The sequence below is a fragment of the Mizuhopecten yessoensis genome, unplaced genomic scaffold (assembly GCF_002113885.1).
Source record: "Mizuhopecten yessoensis strain PY_sf001 unplaced genomic scaffold, ASM211388v2 scaffold716233, whole genome shotgun sequence".
In the NCBI taxonomy this organism is placed as follows: Eukaryota; Metazoa; Mollusca; class Bivalvia; order Pectinida; family Pectinidae; genus Mizuhopecten; species Mizuhopecten yessoensis.
This window is the reverse complement of record NW_018480014.1, coordinates 184,974-203,430: the sequence shown is the minus strand read 5'-3', so window position 1 is coordinate 203,430 and position 18,457 is coordinate 184,974. Positions and strand designations below refer to the sequence as shown.

At 36.9% G+C, this 18,457-nt stretch overlaps 1 protein-coding gene across 2 annotated transcripts in view; it reads left to right on the top strand.

The window, feature by feature from the left end:
• The first annotated feature begins 3,662 nt into the window (after positions 1 to 3,662).
• The window catches only part of LOC110442227 (afadin-like), a 107,837-nt gene continuing 93,042 nt past the window's right edge, over positions 3,663 to 18,457 (top strand). For both annotated transcript variants that reach the window (XM_021485719.1, XM_021485718.1), the window contains exon 1: positions 3,663 to 3,924. In XM_021485719.1, the coding sequence (XP_021341394.1) occupies positions 3,820 to 3,924 (105 nt within the window). In that variant the 5' untranslated portion in view covers positions 3,663 to 3,819. The remainder of the gene's footprint in view (positions 3,925 to 18,457) is intronic.

Sequence of the window (18,457 nt, the reverse complement as noted above, 5' to 3'; positions counted from 1 at the left end):
CAATTTGATATTGACAACAGTAATCCGGACAGTTCATTTTGATATAGACACCAGTAATCCGGACAGTTCAATTTGATCTAGACACCAGTAATCCGGAAAGTTCAATTTGATATTGACAACAGTAATCCGGACAGTTCAAGTTGATATAGACAACAGTAATCCGGACAGTTCAATTTGATAAAGACAACAGTAATCCGGACAGTTTATTTTTATATAGACACCAGTAATCCGGACGGTTCAATTTGATCTAGACACCAGTAATCCGAAAAGTTGAATTTGATATTGACAACAGTAATCCGGACAGTTCAAGTTGATATAGACACCAGTAATCCGGACATTTCAAGTTGATATAGACAACAGTAATTCAGACAGTTCAATTTGTTCTAGACACCAGTAATCCGGAAAGTTCAAGATGATATAGACACCAGTAATCCGGAAAGTTCAATTTGATATAGACAACAGTAATCCGGACGGTTCAATTTGATCTAGACACCAGTAATCCGGAAAGTTCAAGATGATATAGACACCAGTAATCCGGAAAGGTCAAGTTGATATAGACACCAGTAATCCGGTAAGTTCAATTTGATATAGACACCAGTAATCCGGAAAGTTCAATTTGATATAGACAACAGTAATCCGGACAGTTCGAGTTGATATTGACAACAGTAATCCGGACAGTTTATTTTGATATAGACAACAGTAATCCGGACAGTTCAAGTTGAGATAGACAACAGTAATTCAGACAGTTCAATTTGTTCTAGACACCAGTAATCCGGAAAGTTCAAGTTGATATAGACAACAGTAAACCAGACAGTTCAATTTGTTCTAGACACCAGTTATCCGGACAGTTCAAGTTGATATAGACGCCAGTAATCCGGACAGGTCAAGTTGATATAGACAACAGTAATCCGGACAGTTCAATTTGATCTAGACACCAGTAATCCGGAAAGTTCAAGATGATATAGACACCAGTAATCCGGAAAGTTCAAGTTGATATAAACACCAGTAATCCGGACAGTTCAAGTTGATATAGACAACAGTAATTCAGACAGTTCAATTTGTTCTAGACACCAGTAATCCGGACAGTTCAAGTTGATATAGACAACAGTAATCCGGACAGTTCAAGTTGATATAGACAACAGTAATCCAGACAGTTCAATTTGTTCTAGACACCAGTAATCCGGACAGCTCTTGCTACTGGTATATTCACATAATTTAGACAGTTTTTGTTATTCTGAGCAAGCAAGACGATTCGTGTTATTTTGTCATTAATTCGTTTATATGGAATGAAGAACAAAGTATTGGAAGATTTTCGAAAATTTAATCCAAACGTGTAATTTTACTTAAAACTTAAAAACGTACTTAATAACGATATAAGAGGATTCAATTCGTGACAACATATGATTACCAAAACTAGAATTATTGAAAACTCTATGAGGAACATTCCAGTGACAAGTAGTAAAAGCCTTTTATGTACCATGTAGGAGTAACGACCTTTGGCAAGTGGAGCCTATTCGACTGTAACAAGGCTATGATCGTCTGAACCATGCTTATTTGGGCGAATTAATGGAGGTCTCCCGAAAGATAAAAATATGGATAGGGACAACGATGTTTTGTGACTATGTATGATGATGACAGTACTTAATATTAAAATGGACAGGAGTTGTGTCCTCTTGTGTTAGTAACATTGAAGAATGTCTAAAACAAAACTGTGCTCTGTGTAACACAGGAATTCTATTATCGGTATCGTCGACGTCGCCACTGCCACTAACCCTAGACTGAAACTCTCCTTCAGTGCTGGTCACGTAGATTTAGTTAGAGAAGTACTCAGTAACTAAAAATGAACGCATTTGTCTATATATGCCAACTGAAAGCTCAAAACTTATGGTTTCCATTTTAGGATGTTTTTTTTGTATCCCATAGTAAATTAAATTACACCACGGACTTAGATAATCTAATTCCGTGATTACACTAATCAAAGTTAAGTGTTTAGTTTAATTTATGTATTTATTGTATAGCTATGTGCTTTTTAAATGAGTAGAATAGCCATTTGTCCAGGGAGGGTAAGCGGTGTCCGATGTGTATGGCGTCATAATGATAACGACGTCACTCATGTCATGACCTTCATAGCTGATATGAATGCCAACTGCATGTGGTAGTGTTATAGAGTGGCAATGCAATACGATGGTTAACACAAACAAAAGAATTGCACACAAAATGTGATAACCAAACGGTAGGTTTAAAACCCCACTCGCACACAGTTATATGAAGTAAAATAATGACGATTTTAATATAGAGGCTCAAGAAACCATGGAAAATATACCAGAGCTGTTATTAATTAGAATAATTCATGATGAAAACTCTTATTCAAGAATCTCCCGCAGTTTATAGATCTTTAAATGAAAATGGTACAAATGATAATGTGGTCGTGATTATAAACCTGCATGATACTTGCACCTCATAGCCCTGTAAAAAGCAGATCAGCAAATTAAAATCAAAGTCGAAACAACCGAAATGTAATTAGCTATTCCTCAACATAGAATATCATGATCTAGAAATAGAAGTGGGCTGGATGAAAAAACCCTGTCCCGGAAGCCAAAACCTTCATCGTTAGTGTCGCGCATTAGAATGTGAAGACATGTTTTTCAATTGTGAAATTCAACTAAATTCAACAAAAACATTACCTTAGACAGACATAAACCCTTTATTTAAGGTACTGTCTTCGGACAGGATCCAAATCATACTCGACTCGTGACGTGTCATTGAACAGTCCTTAAACGAGTGGGGAGTTCTCTGTTTATATAATATATTTCCTGTTTCTCTTGTTATATATAAAGAATCATTTGACGCTGTCTTCAAATAACTTCCAGTGACCAGTGACTAGTGACGTATAAATTATAACTCTATATACTGTCCCTACAGTGACGTGTCAAAAGTCTTTCACGTTACCTCATTTTACCCATAAGATTATCTGTCAATTTACTTTTCGATAAAAAAATCTGACTTCCTTTTTTAGTAAAAAAAACCCCGCACACAGATAAATGATTATCTAGCGATTCCATTATTAATCCAGTTTATATCTATATGTTATACTCAACATAGACCAGGATGGCTTCAATACGGAGCAGAGACGTATATACAACTTTTTATATGAATTATATCTCTGCGTGGAGGGAGTTGTATTTATAATTACCACAGAATTATAACCATAATAAGTTAATTTGTTGATACATGTTTTACGGCCAAATTTAACACTGTGTCTATGGGAATTACGTAAAATAGAACTTGTATGCTGGGATGGGAAGTGATAACTCAACAACAGCAGCACGGATATTAACAAATAAATGTTACCACAAGTATACTGGATCATTATCAACATGATATCAAGTTTTATTCGTCACTGTTCTGTAAAACAAACCATTTCATTGGATTAAATATATTCTTTCCTAGATCTTAAAAATAAATTCTGGGTTATGAAGCGGTATCTTTGTGAGTTGATTTCCTAACACAATATGGGTGGTTTTGTTCGAGTTACATCCCTTCGGCCTATTTTATTCTAGTTCCGTTTCACCTGTGAGACGACCCCTGATAACGCAAGGGTGCGGGCACCTTGGACAATTTACATATCAAACGTGGGTGTGGCGCATGCGCGGAGTACCAGAATATCGTAGAATCCGTTTGAAAGCTTCTCCTAGCAATACGGAAGCAGCTGAAGTGTATATAGTGATTCGAGGGGAAAACACCACTTGATATGAGGTGACAATCGGATGTAATATTGTTTTGTTTCTACAATTATTTCATGGATAAATACCTGCCATTATGAATGCGGCAGAGAAGGCAAAGGAGAGACAGCGGCTCTCAACTCTTATTACCCAGTGGAATCAGGACCACTACGATCTATTTGAACTAAGCCAACCAAACGAGGTAAATAAGCGCTTTGTGCATGATTTTTATATGGAAAATAATTCATTTACTAGAAATATTGGCTGGTGTTGGAAAGTACACTGCGTACATGAGCTCAAAGTTAAGTTTTGATGTACAGGTAAATTCTCAGGTGTCACAATTCGTCAACAAATTTTCCAAGATGGCCGCCCCTTTTTACCTGAGAAAACAATTTGGAAGTGGTAGTGTGTTGGTTGTACGATCTGTAACATGTATTGCAACATAGTTGAACATATGTGAGGGTTTTCAAGCACAAGTGTAAGACACCGTATTGTAATTTAGGTTGGGTTTCAAGACACACCTGTGAGTTTTACCGGTACAGGTGTGTCAATGTTGTCAATTTGTCTCCCTTGGCTGGTGACATGACCTACTTCCTAGAATACACATGCACAAGGAAATCCCTATCACAATAATCATCTTGACGGTTTAGATATATATGTAAAAACATAGTGACATTTTTATTTTGACTTATTAACATGGAAAGGTTTTGAAATGTTATGCTAGATCCGCGTATGTTATGAGGGTAAATCCTTATTAGGAAAGCATCATTGATATGCCATGATCAGGTGTCTGATTCATTGATATATTATTCAGTTTACTAGTGACTCAGTTATATTGAACATGACTCTGGTATGTTGTATTTAAGTATCAAGTTGTCACCAGACTAATGCAACAACTGCAGTAAATTGAAAAATATATGATTATACCAAACACAAATTAGTGACATTGGCTCCTTTACCTATTCTCTTATTTTATCTTAACACTTTTAACATGGGCTGTTAGTAAGTTTTTTTTTATTAGGACAAGTCTTCATATGTACGACAATTAATACATACAATTTACATGAACACTGAGGCAGACTGAGATTTTCAATCTTGTCTATGAACTTGGGCAGGTATAACAATTTTATGATATTATGACATGATGTGTTAAGATAAGAAGTCCATCTATGTTGCTTTATATTCTATTGGATATATACAGCTCAGAGATGGCATCTTCTTTGCTGTTATGTCTGGTGCAGCAGCCAGTGGAACGCTTCACCTTAAATTGATACTTTTTGCTGTGCCTGCCCTTTTGCTCCAGACACTAGCTATCTACTTCATAGTTTCCTTGCTGTCTTCTATTGTCAGTTCCATCGTGAATATAATTATTATGTAAAATTTCAATTAACAAATGTTTTAAATGCTCATTAAATGATGAACTTACTATCAGCATAGGTTAGTGTCAATATTTGCGTGCTTTGGAAGCTGCCTTTTGTATGTTTACATGTCATAGAGCATGTTGTTTGATAACTAAACCGATATATTGAAACAAATGATAAAAATATAATATTGAGCAATCAATACATGCATGTTACAAAAATTGGCAGCGCAGTGTGATTTGTGGAGAAATAGTGAAAGGTGGCTGAGTGCATAGAGAACAGTTTTAGTTAGCTCAAAAGGAAAATAAGAGTTTTAGTTGTCTGAGGGGGGAGGTGTGTTAGTTGTCTGAGGAGGGGGAGTGTTAGTTGTCTGAGGGGGGAGGAGTGTTAGTTGTCTGAGGGGAGGTGTGTTAGTTGTCTGAGTGATGAGGTGTGTTAGTTGTCTGAGTGATGAGGAGTGTTAGTTGTCTGAGGGGGATGAGTGTTAGTTGTCCGGGGCCTGAGGGAGATGTGTTTGTTGTCTGAGGGGGAGGAGTGTTTGTTGTCTGAGGGGGAGGAGTGTTAGTTGTCCGAGGCCTGAGGGAGATGTGTTTGTTGTCTGAGGGGGAGGAGTGTTAGTTGTCTGAGAAGGGAGACATGTTAGTTGTCCAAGAGGGAGTTGTGTAAGTTGTCTGAGGGAAATATTTGTTAATTGTCTGAGAGGGAGTTGTGTTAGTTGTCTAAGAGGGGAGGTGAGTTAGTTGTCTGAAGGGAGGTGTATTAGATGTCTGTTGAGGGAAGATGTGTTCATTGTCTTTAGTGAGATTGTGTGTTAGTTGACGACTGAGGGAAAGGTATTAATTACTTCTGTGTGGTTAGTGCTGAAGTATATTATTGTAATTAACCGAGGGAAGGAGTTGTTAACTGGTTGAGGGGCAACTGAATGAGAAAGGTGTTATATAAGCAATTGTAACCTATAAGATCATGGGTCTCAGGGTATTACCTGAGTGGGGAAGGATTACAATCACCACTGGATGTGCCACTGTACAAATATATGGGACATTGCTATTTAAGTTCAATATCAGTGATGCATCATTGACTGTTATGCCCGTGGCAATTGTAAGGACCTGTCATATGGAGTCTGGTGGTCACAAATATTTTGTCTGTCAGTCATGCACCACAAACATTGGGTGACATTTGCTTCCAGCATTGTTTATGATTTATACACTAGGTCTATTTGTATTTCTGTGTGCAGGTGTACTGTTTAAAGTTTGAACATGCATTTCTGACAGTATTACAAACATAATATTATTTTCAACATTTATGCTCAAATGAATGTACACTACAAATGGAGACGAAGGATGTATATAGAATTCAATTCAATATTTATTGGTCTTTTGTAATTACAAAGTAATTTGAAGGTAAATAATATGACATGTTAAAATGAACATATGCATGTGAGCATGATCTATTTCAGTTATTTCCATAATTTTTTCAGCAAGCTCAATCTCGTCATTTCTAATAACTGTTGTTTGAATAAGTAAGAATTGTGTATACATAAATTTGGGATCCTCAGATTTCAATACATTTATGTAAAAGTCAATCATTTAGTGTTGGGACTGAGTTTAGAATATCAGAATAAATATACCCATGATAATGCAATACAGGTTTGAACTGACCATGGTAAGATATTTGATAAATCATGTAAATTAAGAATATCAATTATTTTTACAAAAAAAGTGTCTCCGCCTTGATATACAGGTATACATAAACTGTATATTGTAGACAACTTCCATCAAAGAATCAATTGTGACCAGGTCACTTATGGTGTGGTCATGACAAGTCCTGTCCTAAAGTTGAGCTTTATACGCCTACTATAGTACCATATGTCCCTTACACTTCCTGGAGCAGATCACTTCCACCTGTAGGCCCCGTCTACCTGTACAGGTACGTGAGAGACCCATGTGCAGGTGTTGACCATCACAGGGCATGACATTCTCTGGCCCTTGGTCAACATTGATTCTGTTCAAATTTGACTGGTCATGTTGGAATGTATATGGCCTATAGGTAAAATTGTCATACCTTGAAAAACATTGGGCCTACCTGAGCTGATCACCACTTAATGATTGACACAAAGTCGCCAGTGTTCAATTCTCTGTTTTTAGCCAAGGGTGGTTTGTAGGTGTTTGTTCAGATTAAGATCCAAGTGTGGCACATCTTTTGAGTTTGATAATCTTTTCTTTTGTATTTACTATATTATGTAACTGACCACATACAGTCACGGTAATCTTGATCCATGAGGGACCATCTCAACAACTTATTTGATTATCACTTCTATTTGATTTATCACTGATAGTGTGCATGTCTGTCATAGGTGATGTCATGACGCTAATGTAAGGAGCATGTCATTGTTTATCTGATGCAAACAGTGAAATGGATAATAAATTTCATATTTCTGATCAAATAACATGCTCTCTTGTCTAAATTAAAAGCTTGATGACTTATTAAAACAGCTTATTACTTTAAAAAAATACATTTTCAAGAAGACTGACATGGGCCGGGGCATCACAATTATCTTCAACTATGGTGGTTTCAACTTTTTTTCTCTGATAAAATGTTCACATCAATTTAAAGCAATTTGCAATTTAATTAAAACTCAGATGACTATTTGAAGATAATCAAGATGAAATAATGTTGAAGTTCTGTAATACCTATTTGGAAGATCATCCTTTGACAAGGTAGTGCATAAGATATACATAATGTCTGAATGAGATACTACTACCAACTGTGTAGTGTGCTGTTGTATACATGTAATACTCTCTGGATAATTCGATATCGGATATGATGCTGCTGAAACCTAAGATGGTCTGGACCCCATTTTAATTTCCTTCGATCCCTAGCCTAAGCCATGGACAAAGTGTCCCTGAGGATTCCCAGGGAATTAGCAGTGATGACCATCAATTACAGGAACCTAATACCATAGACCCACAGCAGTAATGTCACCATAGCAACCACATAAAATCAATCTTTATTAGTTTCTCTTAATTTCTGCGGGTGAGGCTTGTTTTTTCTAAGCAGGAGAGCAGGGGGAGGGGGGTGTTAACTTGTATGGACAATTTGTTCTGTTAGATTCAACAATTAAATATTTTATTTAACAATTAATGAAGCTGAAAATTGAAAATTAATATGAAGTCTTACCATGATTGTCATATACTTAGTCAAATTATTACAATTGAATGTTAAATGGGTTTGCTGAAATTATGTTGAAGATAGATATTGAATTCATTGTAATATTACATTGCATTAATTTATGAAATACTGTAATAGTTGGACTGTGCTACGGCTAGTTCAGGAATATTGTGTAGAATTCTGTGAACTGTCATGAATGAGCTGTTATCTAGACTAGGGTATACTGTACCTTGTATATCTGTCTGAATGGGGCCATTGTAGTGTGACGTGTATTCAAGTACTAGTGTGAATTATTTCAGGACTCCAAAAACATTGTTATACACTTTTGTTACTTCAAAATATTTGAAGAATGTATTACCACAAAGGTATGTGTTTCAAGCTCCATTTAGGGAGCATATATTCCATTAAATACTAAAGGGGAACAGTAGACATGTTTTGTATTATAGGTCAGCATAACCTCCAAGTGCCCTCTATAAGAAGGATGTACATTCCGTTTACAGTTTTCCTTTTTAACTTTTTGCCCTTCTTTCACCTTCACACTTGAGTTGGTGATAAGGCATCTGGTAGGATCAGAGAGATCTGGTACACTGCCTTACTGCTTAGTATTCAGCCTGCAGGGATTAATGGCCAGGATTGTTTATGACAATCATTGAAAGCATATTTTAGAATATTTCAAATTTTTGACAAATATATAAATAAATGTCCTCAAGTATTGATAAATGATTCCTACTTGTCTTGGAAATATCTTTGATCTCTATTGCTCTAAACATGTAGCTTCCCAAACAGGTGGTAGTGTCTATTCTGTTTTGTTCTCTGAAACAAACAACAATTACATCTGGTACATGTACATGCTATTTCTATGTTTTACTGTATCACTCAGATTCATTGCATTTATATATTCATAAAAATTCTAATATAGTAACCAGTAAATTGTCTCAGCTTGCATCTGTTTCCACTGCCCTATTTATTAATTGATATTCCAACACTTGTGGCAGTTGCCAAGGATTTCATGTTTGGGAATCAGGGATCCCCTCCTGGTGAGAAAACTACCCCCATAATTATGCCTTGTCATGAAGGTGCCTTACGTCCTGGCAACCCTTCCTGCCTGACGACAGACTCTCCAGCTATAGCATCATGGAGATTGAGGGCATTGCATAAAATCTGCATTGTAAATTTTTCAGTAATCGAAAAATAAAGACTTACTGTAGGTCTTTAATTGCTCTTCCTCATGAAGGCTAAACATCACATTAGCTATAGGCCGTGCTTGGTTCTCCCACACAGCCCTGATATAATCACTGTACCAGTCGTCAGCCCCATTCTAGGGCTGTGAAGGAAAAGAAATTCAATTGTCTGTTTACTCTTTAGTTGGAAACAAGATGTCCCTGAAAATAATTTAACTTATCTGAAAGAATTTTTTAAGAAAAATTGCGAATGTTTAAGAATATTTGGTACTTAAGAACCACGTTTTGTTATATATAGGCTTAGGTACTATAAAGCTGTCTATGTCTTACACTGTCTTCCTTGAGGAGATATTCATTACAAACTACACATTGTTTTAATTATCATATCTCAAATAGTATGTTTTGATCATGCTGCTACTAGTGAATTAATTTGTACAGTTCAATGTCAGATTTGTACAGTACAATGTCAGATTTGTACAGTACCATGTCAGATTTGTACAGCACAATATCAGATTTGTACAGTACAATGTCAGATTTGTACAGTACAATGTCAGATTTGTACAGCACAATGTCAGATTTGTACAGTATGTATACAATGTCAGATTTGTACAGTACAATGTCAGATTTGTATAGTACAATGTCAGATTTGTATAGTACAATGTCAGATCAGTACAATGTCAGATTTGTACAGTACAATGTCAGATTTGTATAGCACAATGTCAGATTTGTACAGTACAATGTCAGATTTGTGCAGTACAAGGTCAGATTTGTACAGTACAATGTCAGAATGTCAGATTTGTACAGTACAATGTCTTATTTGTATAGCACAATGTCAGATTTGTACAGCACAATGTCAGATTTGTACAGTATGTATACAATGTCAGATTCGTACAGTACAATGTCAGATTTGTACATTACAATGTCTGATTTGTACAGTACAATGTCAGATTTGAACAGTACAATGTCAGATTTGTACAGTACAATGTCTGATTTGTACAGTACAATGTCAGATTTGTACAGTACAAGGTCAGATTTGTACAGTACAATGTCAGATTTGTACAGTACCCTGCAGATTTCTACAGTACAATGTCAGAATGTCAGATTTGTACAGTACAATGTCAGATTTGTACAGTACAATGTCAGAATGTCAGATTTGTACAGTACAATGTCAGATTTGTACAATGTCAGATTTGTACAGTACAATGTCAGAATGTCAGATTTGTACAGTACAATGTCAGATTTGTACAGCACAATGTCAGATTTGTACAGCACAATGTCAGATTTATACAGTACAATGTCAGATTTGTACGGCACAATGTCAGATTTGTACAATACAATGTCAGATTTGTACAGTACAATGTCAGATTTGTACAGTACGTATAAAATGTCAGATTTGAGGTATTCCAATTCCACCTTACCGTACATTTTCACAAATTCCATCTGTATACAATAATGTATACATGTACACAGTTATGCATGTTATGGAATTAATCTGTATAAAATTGTCTTGTCATGACCAGGGCATGCATTGTGTGATGACTTGTAATTAATTAATAGCTGATTGTCTCAATGGTGTGTTATGTGTGAATGCATAATTAGTGTCTATGTACATTATGTATCAGAAGTATGTTAGCTGGCTATAGTATATATAAATGTACAACATTATTAAATAAACAGAAGATGTACTGTTACTATTAATAAATGTACAATTTTTATGAAATTGTTATTGGTTTCACTGCTGTGTGTATTCAATATATACTCTTATCACTGTTTTCAACATAAAAAAATGGAGTTTATATGAATCTCTGAAATGGTATGTCCTTATAATGAACAGTTGTTGGAAAGCAGCTGATCCACTATACATGTAGCTAACTGCTGTCTGACGATACGTCTCTGTCCAACTATCTCCCCTATGCAGTTGTGGGATCTTTAGTTCACTTGTGCATTTCTTATCTGCACTGCATTGTTTGTAGTATCGAAAATCAATGTGGAAGGATACAATATGATAGAGTTGGTCCACGTGAGGACGTTCTGTGTACAATAGGGATAGTAAGTGTGTACATGACGAGTGGGCTATAGAAATAGGAGAAACTAGCTAGAAGTACTATCAATCAATCTAACAGAAACCACAAGGATATTCACTCAGGACTTGTTTATAAAACTGGGTTTATTATTAATTAGGGCCCCACATCAGATATATAGGAGCCTTGTAGTAATCATGGTTTCTGTCTGTCACTATGTCCATCTATCTGAGTGAACATGCAGCACTTCAGAGTTCAGAGATGTGATGAGCACATCTATTTGTCTGCCTGACTTAAGCTTGTCGGTGGTAGTTTTGATGGTAAATGGTGTTGGATGTTCTTCTATAAAAACACCATATTACTCATATCTCACAATATAACATGGCCTCTGTCCATTATTATTAACTGCCTCTGATAGGTTAAACAATGTAGCATCCATTCTGTGCGTTCAATTTTGTTCATACTTGGTGGTAAACGGTACTTTTCAGATCCCATAATCCAAGATGGCTGCCATGACATCTGATTGGCTAAAATGTTTGAAGCTATAAGTTTGTACTTTTGGTGTGTTTTTGATCATAATTGGTTGAAAAAGATACATATCAGATTACAAATATGTGTAGCGCCTTACTACCCATATCCTCAAACCTAAGGTCATTGTTATTGCTATTAATTATACTTGGTGATATAATGGTCAGGCACATTTTGTGGACCCTTGCTGTGTTGTCTCTGTTCTAGCGAGAATTCTACACAATGATTGTATTATATCATTAAAGGACAAACACATGTGTATAGTATTTATTACAGGAAAGGTCGATACAATCTGGTTTGGTATTTAATCATTGCAACATATTCAAACTTGTATAGTGTTATGTTTTCTACAATATTGTTATTGTCATCATCAATCATACTACCATGTACATGTGTAATAAACTCATCACTGGATTTTGCACCCTGTCAGGTAGATATGATCTATACCAGACAGCGTTGTATAATGTCATGCAGCAGTCTGAAGAATTACCTAGCGCGATGACAGCCAAATGAAATTCCGCAGGATAAAATTGTGTTACATTTATTTTCCCAAATGTTTGCATTGGCATTTCTTCAAGAAACAGGTTAAGGTAGTATAGTGATACATTGACACTGCTTGACTTCTACGCAGCTGAAGTCTTGAAATTGGTGCAACCTTCCTTTTAAATAATTATAAAAGTAAACTTAAAACGTCTCCAGAAGTGTTTTTCACTCAACTTTTTCAAAATGCAATCAGATTTAAATTTTAGAAATAAGGAATTGGATCTTTCAACGTGCCAAGATTTACTAGAGTAAGAGGGAAGTAATAGAATCACTAACACTTATTATAAGTTAGTATTTATTAAAAGATCACGAAAATTCTAATGTTATTTTTGTCTGAAAACTAAAATACATTTAAGAAGGGATGGGGTGTACAGGAATATTAGAGTCTGTCTGTCTGTCTGTCTGTCTGTCTGTCCATCTGAGCTCCCTGTAGATACAAATGTGTCCAGACTGCTGCTGCTAATTAACTCATTCACCCCTGAAGACACATTTAAACCCTTCCAATTCAAAGGGTGGAATAGTTCATTATGAAGTTTCAGGGGTGAATGAGTTTAAGTGCTGTAACAGATTTCAGTAAATCTTTGTTCTCTTTATTAGTATACACGGTAATTGTTTACTATATGTTATTCTTTTATAAAGTCAATGGCCCTTTTTCTTAAACTGTGTCATGGCTACTTGTTCACAATGAAACTTCTACACTTCACTGATATGCAGGGTAGTTGTTCAGTTATATTGCAATATATATGTCTTACTCGTTGTGAAGGTTATAACTTTAGATTACCGCAGATTCAAATTGAGAGATTGACTTTACAGTGAGACAAACTATATATATGTTTATACCTCCTGGAGATAATACATTCTTCTAAATTATATATTTTGAGTTGTTTCATCGGATGAAATCAATAGATCTTAGAATATAGGAATAGTTAAGCAAATTCACTGGCTAGAAACATTAAATTAAAGGGCCCACAATCTAGAGTCTCCCTCCTATAAGTAGGGAGTGTTGTTATAAGTAGGACTGTAGGTAAGAGCTAATGCACATTAAGACTTCTTCCCAGTGAGTTTGGTGCTATATGTAGGCAGGACTATTAGTATGAAACAGTTATATACATGTACCACAAAAGTTAAGGATTGTCTCTTGGGACCCCAGTTGATGGTAGTACCTTGACAAAGGTGTGAACATCACACATGCTGGGAACATCACACCCTCACTAATGGAATTCCTGCCCATCAACAGGTTTCGGGTTCCAAACCCCACTGATGATGTCAGAGTACACCCTGGTTCCATTATCAGGTCCAGTGGTGCTTGTTATCATAGGTTTGGTGCAGGTGCTTGCCAGGATAGACTTGTTGAGTTGTAATCAAAGACATTCTGTGTCGTCTCAGATTCCTAGTATGTATCATTGGTATGTTTGACTTGAAAAATCACAATCCATTGTTTCTATCGGTTATGTGTTGTTATAATGTTTTCAGATTCCTGTTTACATTATATATTAAACATAGTCACAGTTAGTGCTGCGTAAAGCCATGATTTCATGTGTCAATGACACATGGACAATCTTTACAAATGAAATCATGGCTTAAACGCTTCAAATGAAATCTTCATATTTGGCTGATAGCTTCTTTTGGTAGAGCCTGACAAATTTTGAATTTGAATATGACCTTGACCTATTTTAAAGGTCACAGGGGTCAAATATGTCAAACACATCCAACGACTTCTTCTGAACAATGGACAGGCCTAGAGTCATGATATTTGGCTGAAAGCTTCATTCGTAAGAGCCTGACAAAGTTTGAGAATGAAAATGACCTTGACCTACTTTCAAGGTCAAATGGGTCAAATGTGTCAAACACTTTAAAAACATTTGATGAAGAACTTTAAGTCATAGAATCATAATATTTGAAGTTTGCAAATGAAAATGACCTTGACCTAGCTAGTTTCAAGGTCGGGGGAGTCAAATATGTCAAAAACATCAAATGACTTATTCTGAATAAACAAATAGTATAGATTCATAATATTCGGCTGGTGGCTTCATGGGATAGAGCTTTTCAACCTACTTTAAATGTCACAGAGGTCATGATCAACAACACTTCAAACAACTTGTTCTGAAGACCTAAAAAGCATGGATTCATATGATTCGACTGGTAGCTGCTTGGGATAGAGCCAACAAAGTTTGAGAAGGAAAATGACCTCAAACTACTTAAAAGGTTACAGGGACAAATATGTCAAACACTACAAAAAACTTCTTCTGAAGAACCGAACAGCATATAATATAATAATATTTGGCTGGTAGCTTCAACGGATTGAGCCGACAAAGTTTGCAATTGAAATATTTGTAGTACATCATAATATTTAATGAGAATAATTTGCTAGGTGAGCGATACAGGCCCTCTGGGCCTCTTGTTGTTGTGGTTTTGTTATAGATGTAGAATTTCAGTACATTTGAACATGTTGTACAATCGTAATTTATAACATGTAACATGGTTGGAATTTGAAGAAAAAGAAAAAACAGTGTTAAGTGATAGAAATGATTTCCTGTTCCATCAGCCCATCGGTGTATAGAGGTGAGAGGTTAGGGTGCTCCTGGCGTTCAGATTTCCTGGAGGACAAATTCATGCAATCCTGTGATTAGGAGTGATAAGGCAATTTGGAAAGTGCAAATCTTATTTAAAGCCACACACAGCATAAGGTAAAACAAATTACGGAGATATTTTTGAAATGTATCGAGGGGTGCTTGGCAGATTAAAAATGCAAATTTCTGAATGTTATTAATTAAAAGGAGATTCCAGAAATGTGTAAGAATCAACATAAGCTGTACATATACAACTACAAAGTTAAGACAGATTTGATTTTATCTGTGCATACAGATGAAAAAAAATACTAGAAAATGGTAGAGCAGTGAGGAAAAATGTTACTGCCTTACATGGACCAACAAAACAACGACTGAGAAACATTAAATCTACACAGGCCAAATAGAATCAAAGATCAAAACTTCAAACAAGGCGTGAGATAAGTCTCCAGATAATCGGTGCATCTGTGTATTGTGTAGACATGGTTGATGCAGACTGGTGATGTAGCTCTGTAGTCTGTTACATTGGGGTCGCTTTCTTTTACAAAGTACACCGCTAACAGATAACCTGCTCTGACAGATCTCACAGCTCCATTATACAACAAAACTGTAACAGGCATATGTAGCACTCAAAGTTTTTTTTTAAATTTCAACCCAAATATCTTAAAAGAAATATCCATTGTTTTTACATTTATTTTCACTCTATAAAGAATAACTGAGATAGCTTTATACAGCTGGACGTTCTGTCTGTATTCATGTTATCTGAAAAGGGACACACCCCTTTTGTACCCAGCTGATCAGTAATACACACCAAGGTGACACAGCCCCAGGAGTATCCCTTGTCCCTGTATATAGTACATACAGGTAAAAGCACCTAATTTCAGCTAAATTTCAACCCAGCATCAAGTGAAAACCCTGAACACTGCTATTCAATTTATTACGGGGTATTGAGATCAGGGCCCTTGAGAAAGAAGCAGATATGCAGTGTGTGAAAATGTCATGTCCCAGATTACTGAATAAGGTGATCTGCTCAGCATGTGCTCTGATCAGCTCCTAAACAATTTTGAATACAGATTTTTTGAATGCCTTTTACAATTTGCAAAGTTAGTAAGAGAAACATCCTGACAATATGATAAGTAAGGCCGTTTGTGAAAGGTGTTGGTGAGGTGTACATTAATTCGATTGTGCAGCGAGGAATAGTGGCACTCTGCCATTTAAAAGTTACAGTTCCCAATGGTGTCATAGATTTATTATTGATGGCTTAAAGCATTATTCAATAATAAAATATGTAACATTTTGCAAGGAGAACCTGTTCCTTCTTCAGTAGGTTGTAGCCAGGGGATAATAAAATGTCTGACACTCTATTCCATTCAAATTACATTTATGATTATAATGGAATTATTGTTTTTATCTGTAAAATAGCAAGGTATGATTAGCATATTATGTTACAGACTGGTTTTCTCTGTGTTATCCATGTTTGTTCCAGTATTTGTGGATTCAGATTTTAAGTAGTACTTGTAATGTTATCTGGTGGAGGTTTGGGTGTTTAGAGGTGAGACATGTGAAGGTGACTTTGGTAGACTGTAGATTTGACTCTCGTGTAGGATGTCTCCATATATTCATTGATGTAAGCAGATTTTTTTACCATAAATGTTATAACTTATATTACAGAAAAAAATTGGGTTAATTTTCTGTAAATTTAATATGGGTTATATACAAGTATCAGATTTTGTGTTTGTATATTTATATAAGTATTAGAGTGTATATCTGTTCATATGTAGACAAGTTATTCAAGACTACTTCTGCTAAAAAAGTGAATAGAGATAACTGTCTACTTTGCAATGTATTTTTCATTTCTACAATTTTTGCAGAGTTATTGCCCTTTAAATAAAAAAAGGATATCCATAATACTTCTCCTAAACTGCTGCACTGTCTCAGTTTGTAGGTTGGTTGGTATTTATCAAATTTATTTGTCATTTCAACATTTATTTGCAGAGTTATGACCCTTTTCATTAAAACAGTTCCATACTATTTCCCCTTAAATAACTGCTTAAAGGTTTTAGTTGAATTTTTTGTTATACACTCTATAAGTATGCAAATGCTTTTTTATTGTAAATTGTAAAATGTCAAGCAGCGGAGTTTGGATGACATTTGTCATAGATCAATGCAAGGTCACTGTCGCTAAAAATAGGGTTGTCTATATCACACTCATTGTCATCACTCTAACAACCATATTTCCCAACTAATTTAAGAGGAAACTGCACATGTTTAATTTTGACATGCCATTGATAGTTCCAGCATCTTTGTTTTTTGTTCAAAGTCAAAGCAACTGGAACAAAAAACAATACAATATATATCACAAGGGGGTGGGAGTGACAGTAGGGGGTGGGAGTGACAGTAGGGGGTGGAAGTGACAGTAGGAGTGGGAGTGACAGTAGCGGGGAGGAGTGGCAGTAGGGGTTGGGAGTGACGGGAGGGGTTGGGGGTGACAGTAGCGGGTGGGAGTGACAGTAGTGGGTGGGAGTGACGGTAGGGGGTGGGAGTGACAGTGGGGGGGGGGAGTGACAGTAGGGGGTGGAAGTGTCAGTAGCAGGGGGGAGTGACAGTAGGGGGTGGGAGTGACCGTAGCGGGTGGGAGGGACAGTAGCAGGTGGGAGTGACAGTAGGGGGTAGGAGTGACAGTAGGGGTTAGGAGTGACGGGAGGGGGTTTGAGCGACAGTAGGGGGTGAGAGTGACAGTAGCGGGGGGGAGTGAAGGGAGGGGTTGGGATTAACAGTAGCGGGTGGAAGTGACAGGTATGTAGAAGGGATAGGAGTGACAGTAGGGGTTGGAAGTGACAGTAGCGGGTGGGAGTTACAGTAGGGGGTAGGAGTGACAGTAGGGGTTGGGAGTGACAATAGGTGGTGGAAGCGACAGTCGCAGGTGGGAGTGACAGTAGCGGGGAGGAGTGACAGTAGGGGGTGGAAGTGTCAGTAGCAGGGGGGAGTGACAGTAGGGGGGGGAAGTGACAGTAGGAGTGGGAGTGACAGTAGCGGGTGGAAGTGACAGGTATGTAGAAGGGATAGGAGTGACAGTAGGGGTTGGAAGTGACAGTAGCGGGTGGGAGTGACAGGAGGGGGTAGGAGTGACAGTAGGGGGTAGGAGTGACAGTAGGGGTTGGGAGGGACGGGAGGGGGTTTGAGTGACAGTAGCGGGTGGGAGAGACAGTAGGGGATGGGAGTGACAGTAGCAGGTTGGAGTGACAGTAGCGGGTAGGAGTGACAGTAGCGGGTAGGAGTGACAGTAGGGGTTGGGAGTGACGGGAGGGGGTTTGAGTGACAGTAGCGGGTGAGAGTGACAGTAGCGGGTGGGAGTGACAGTAGGGG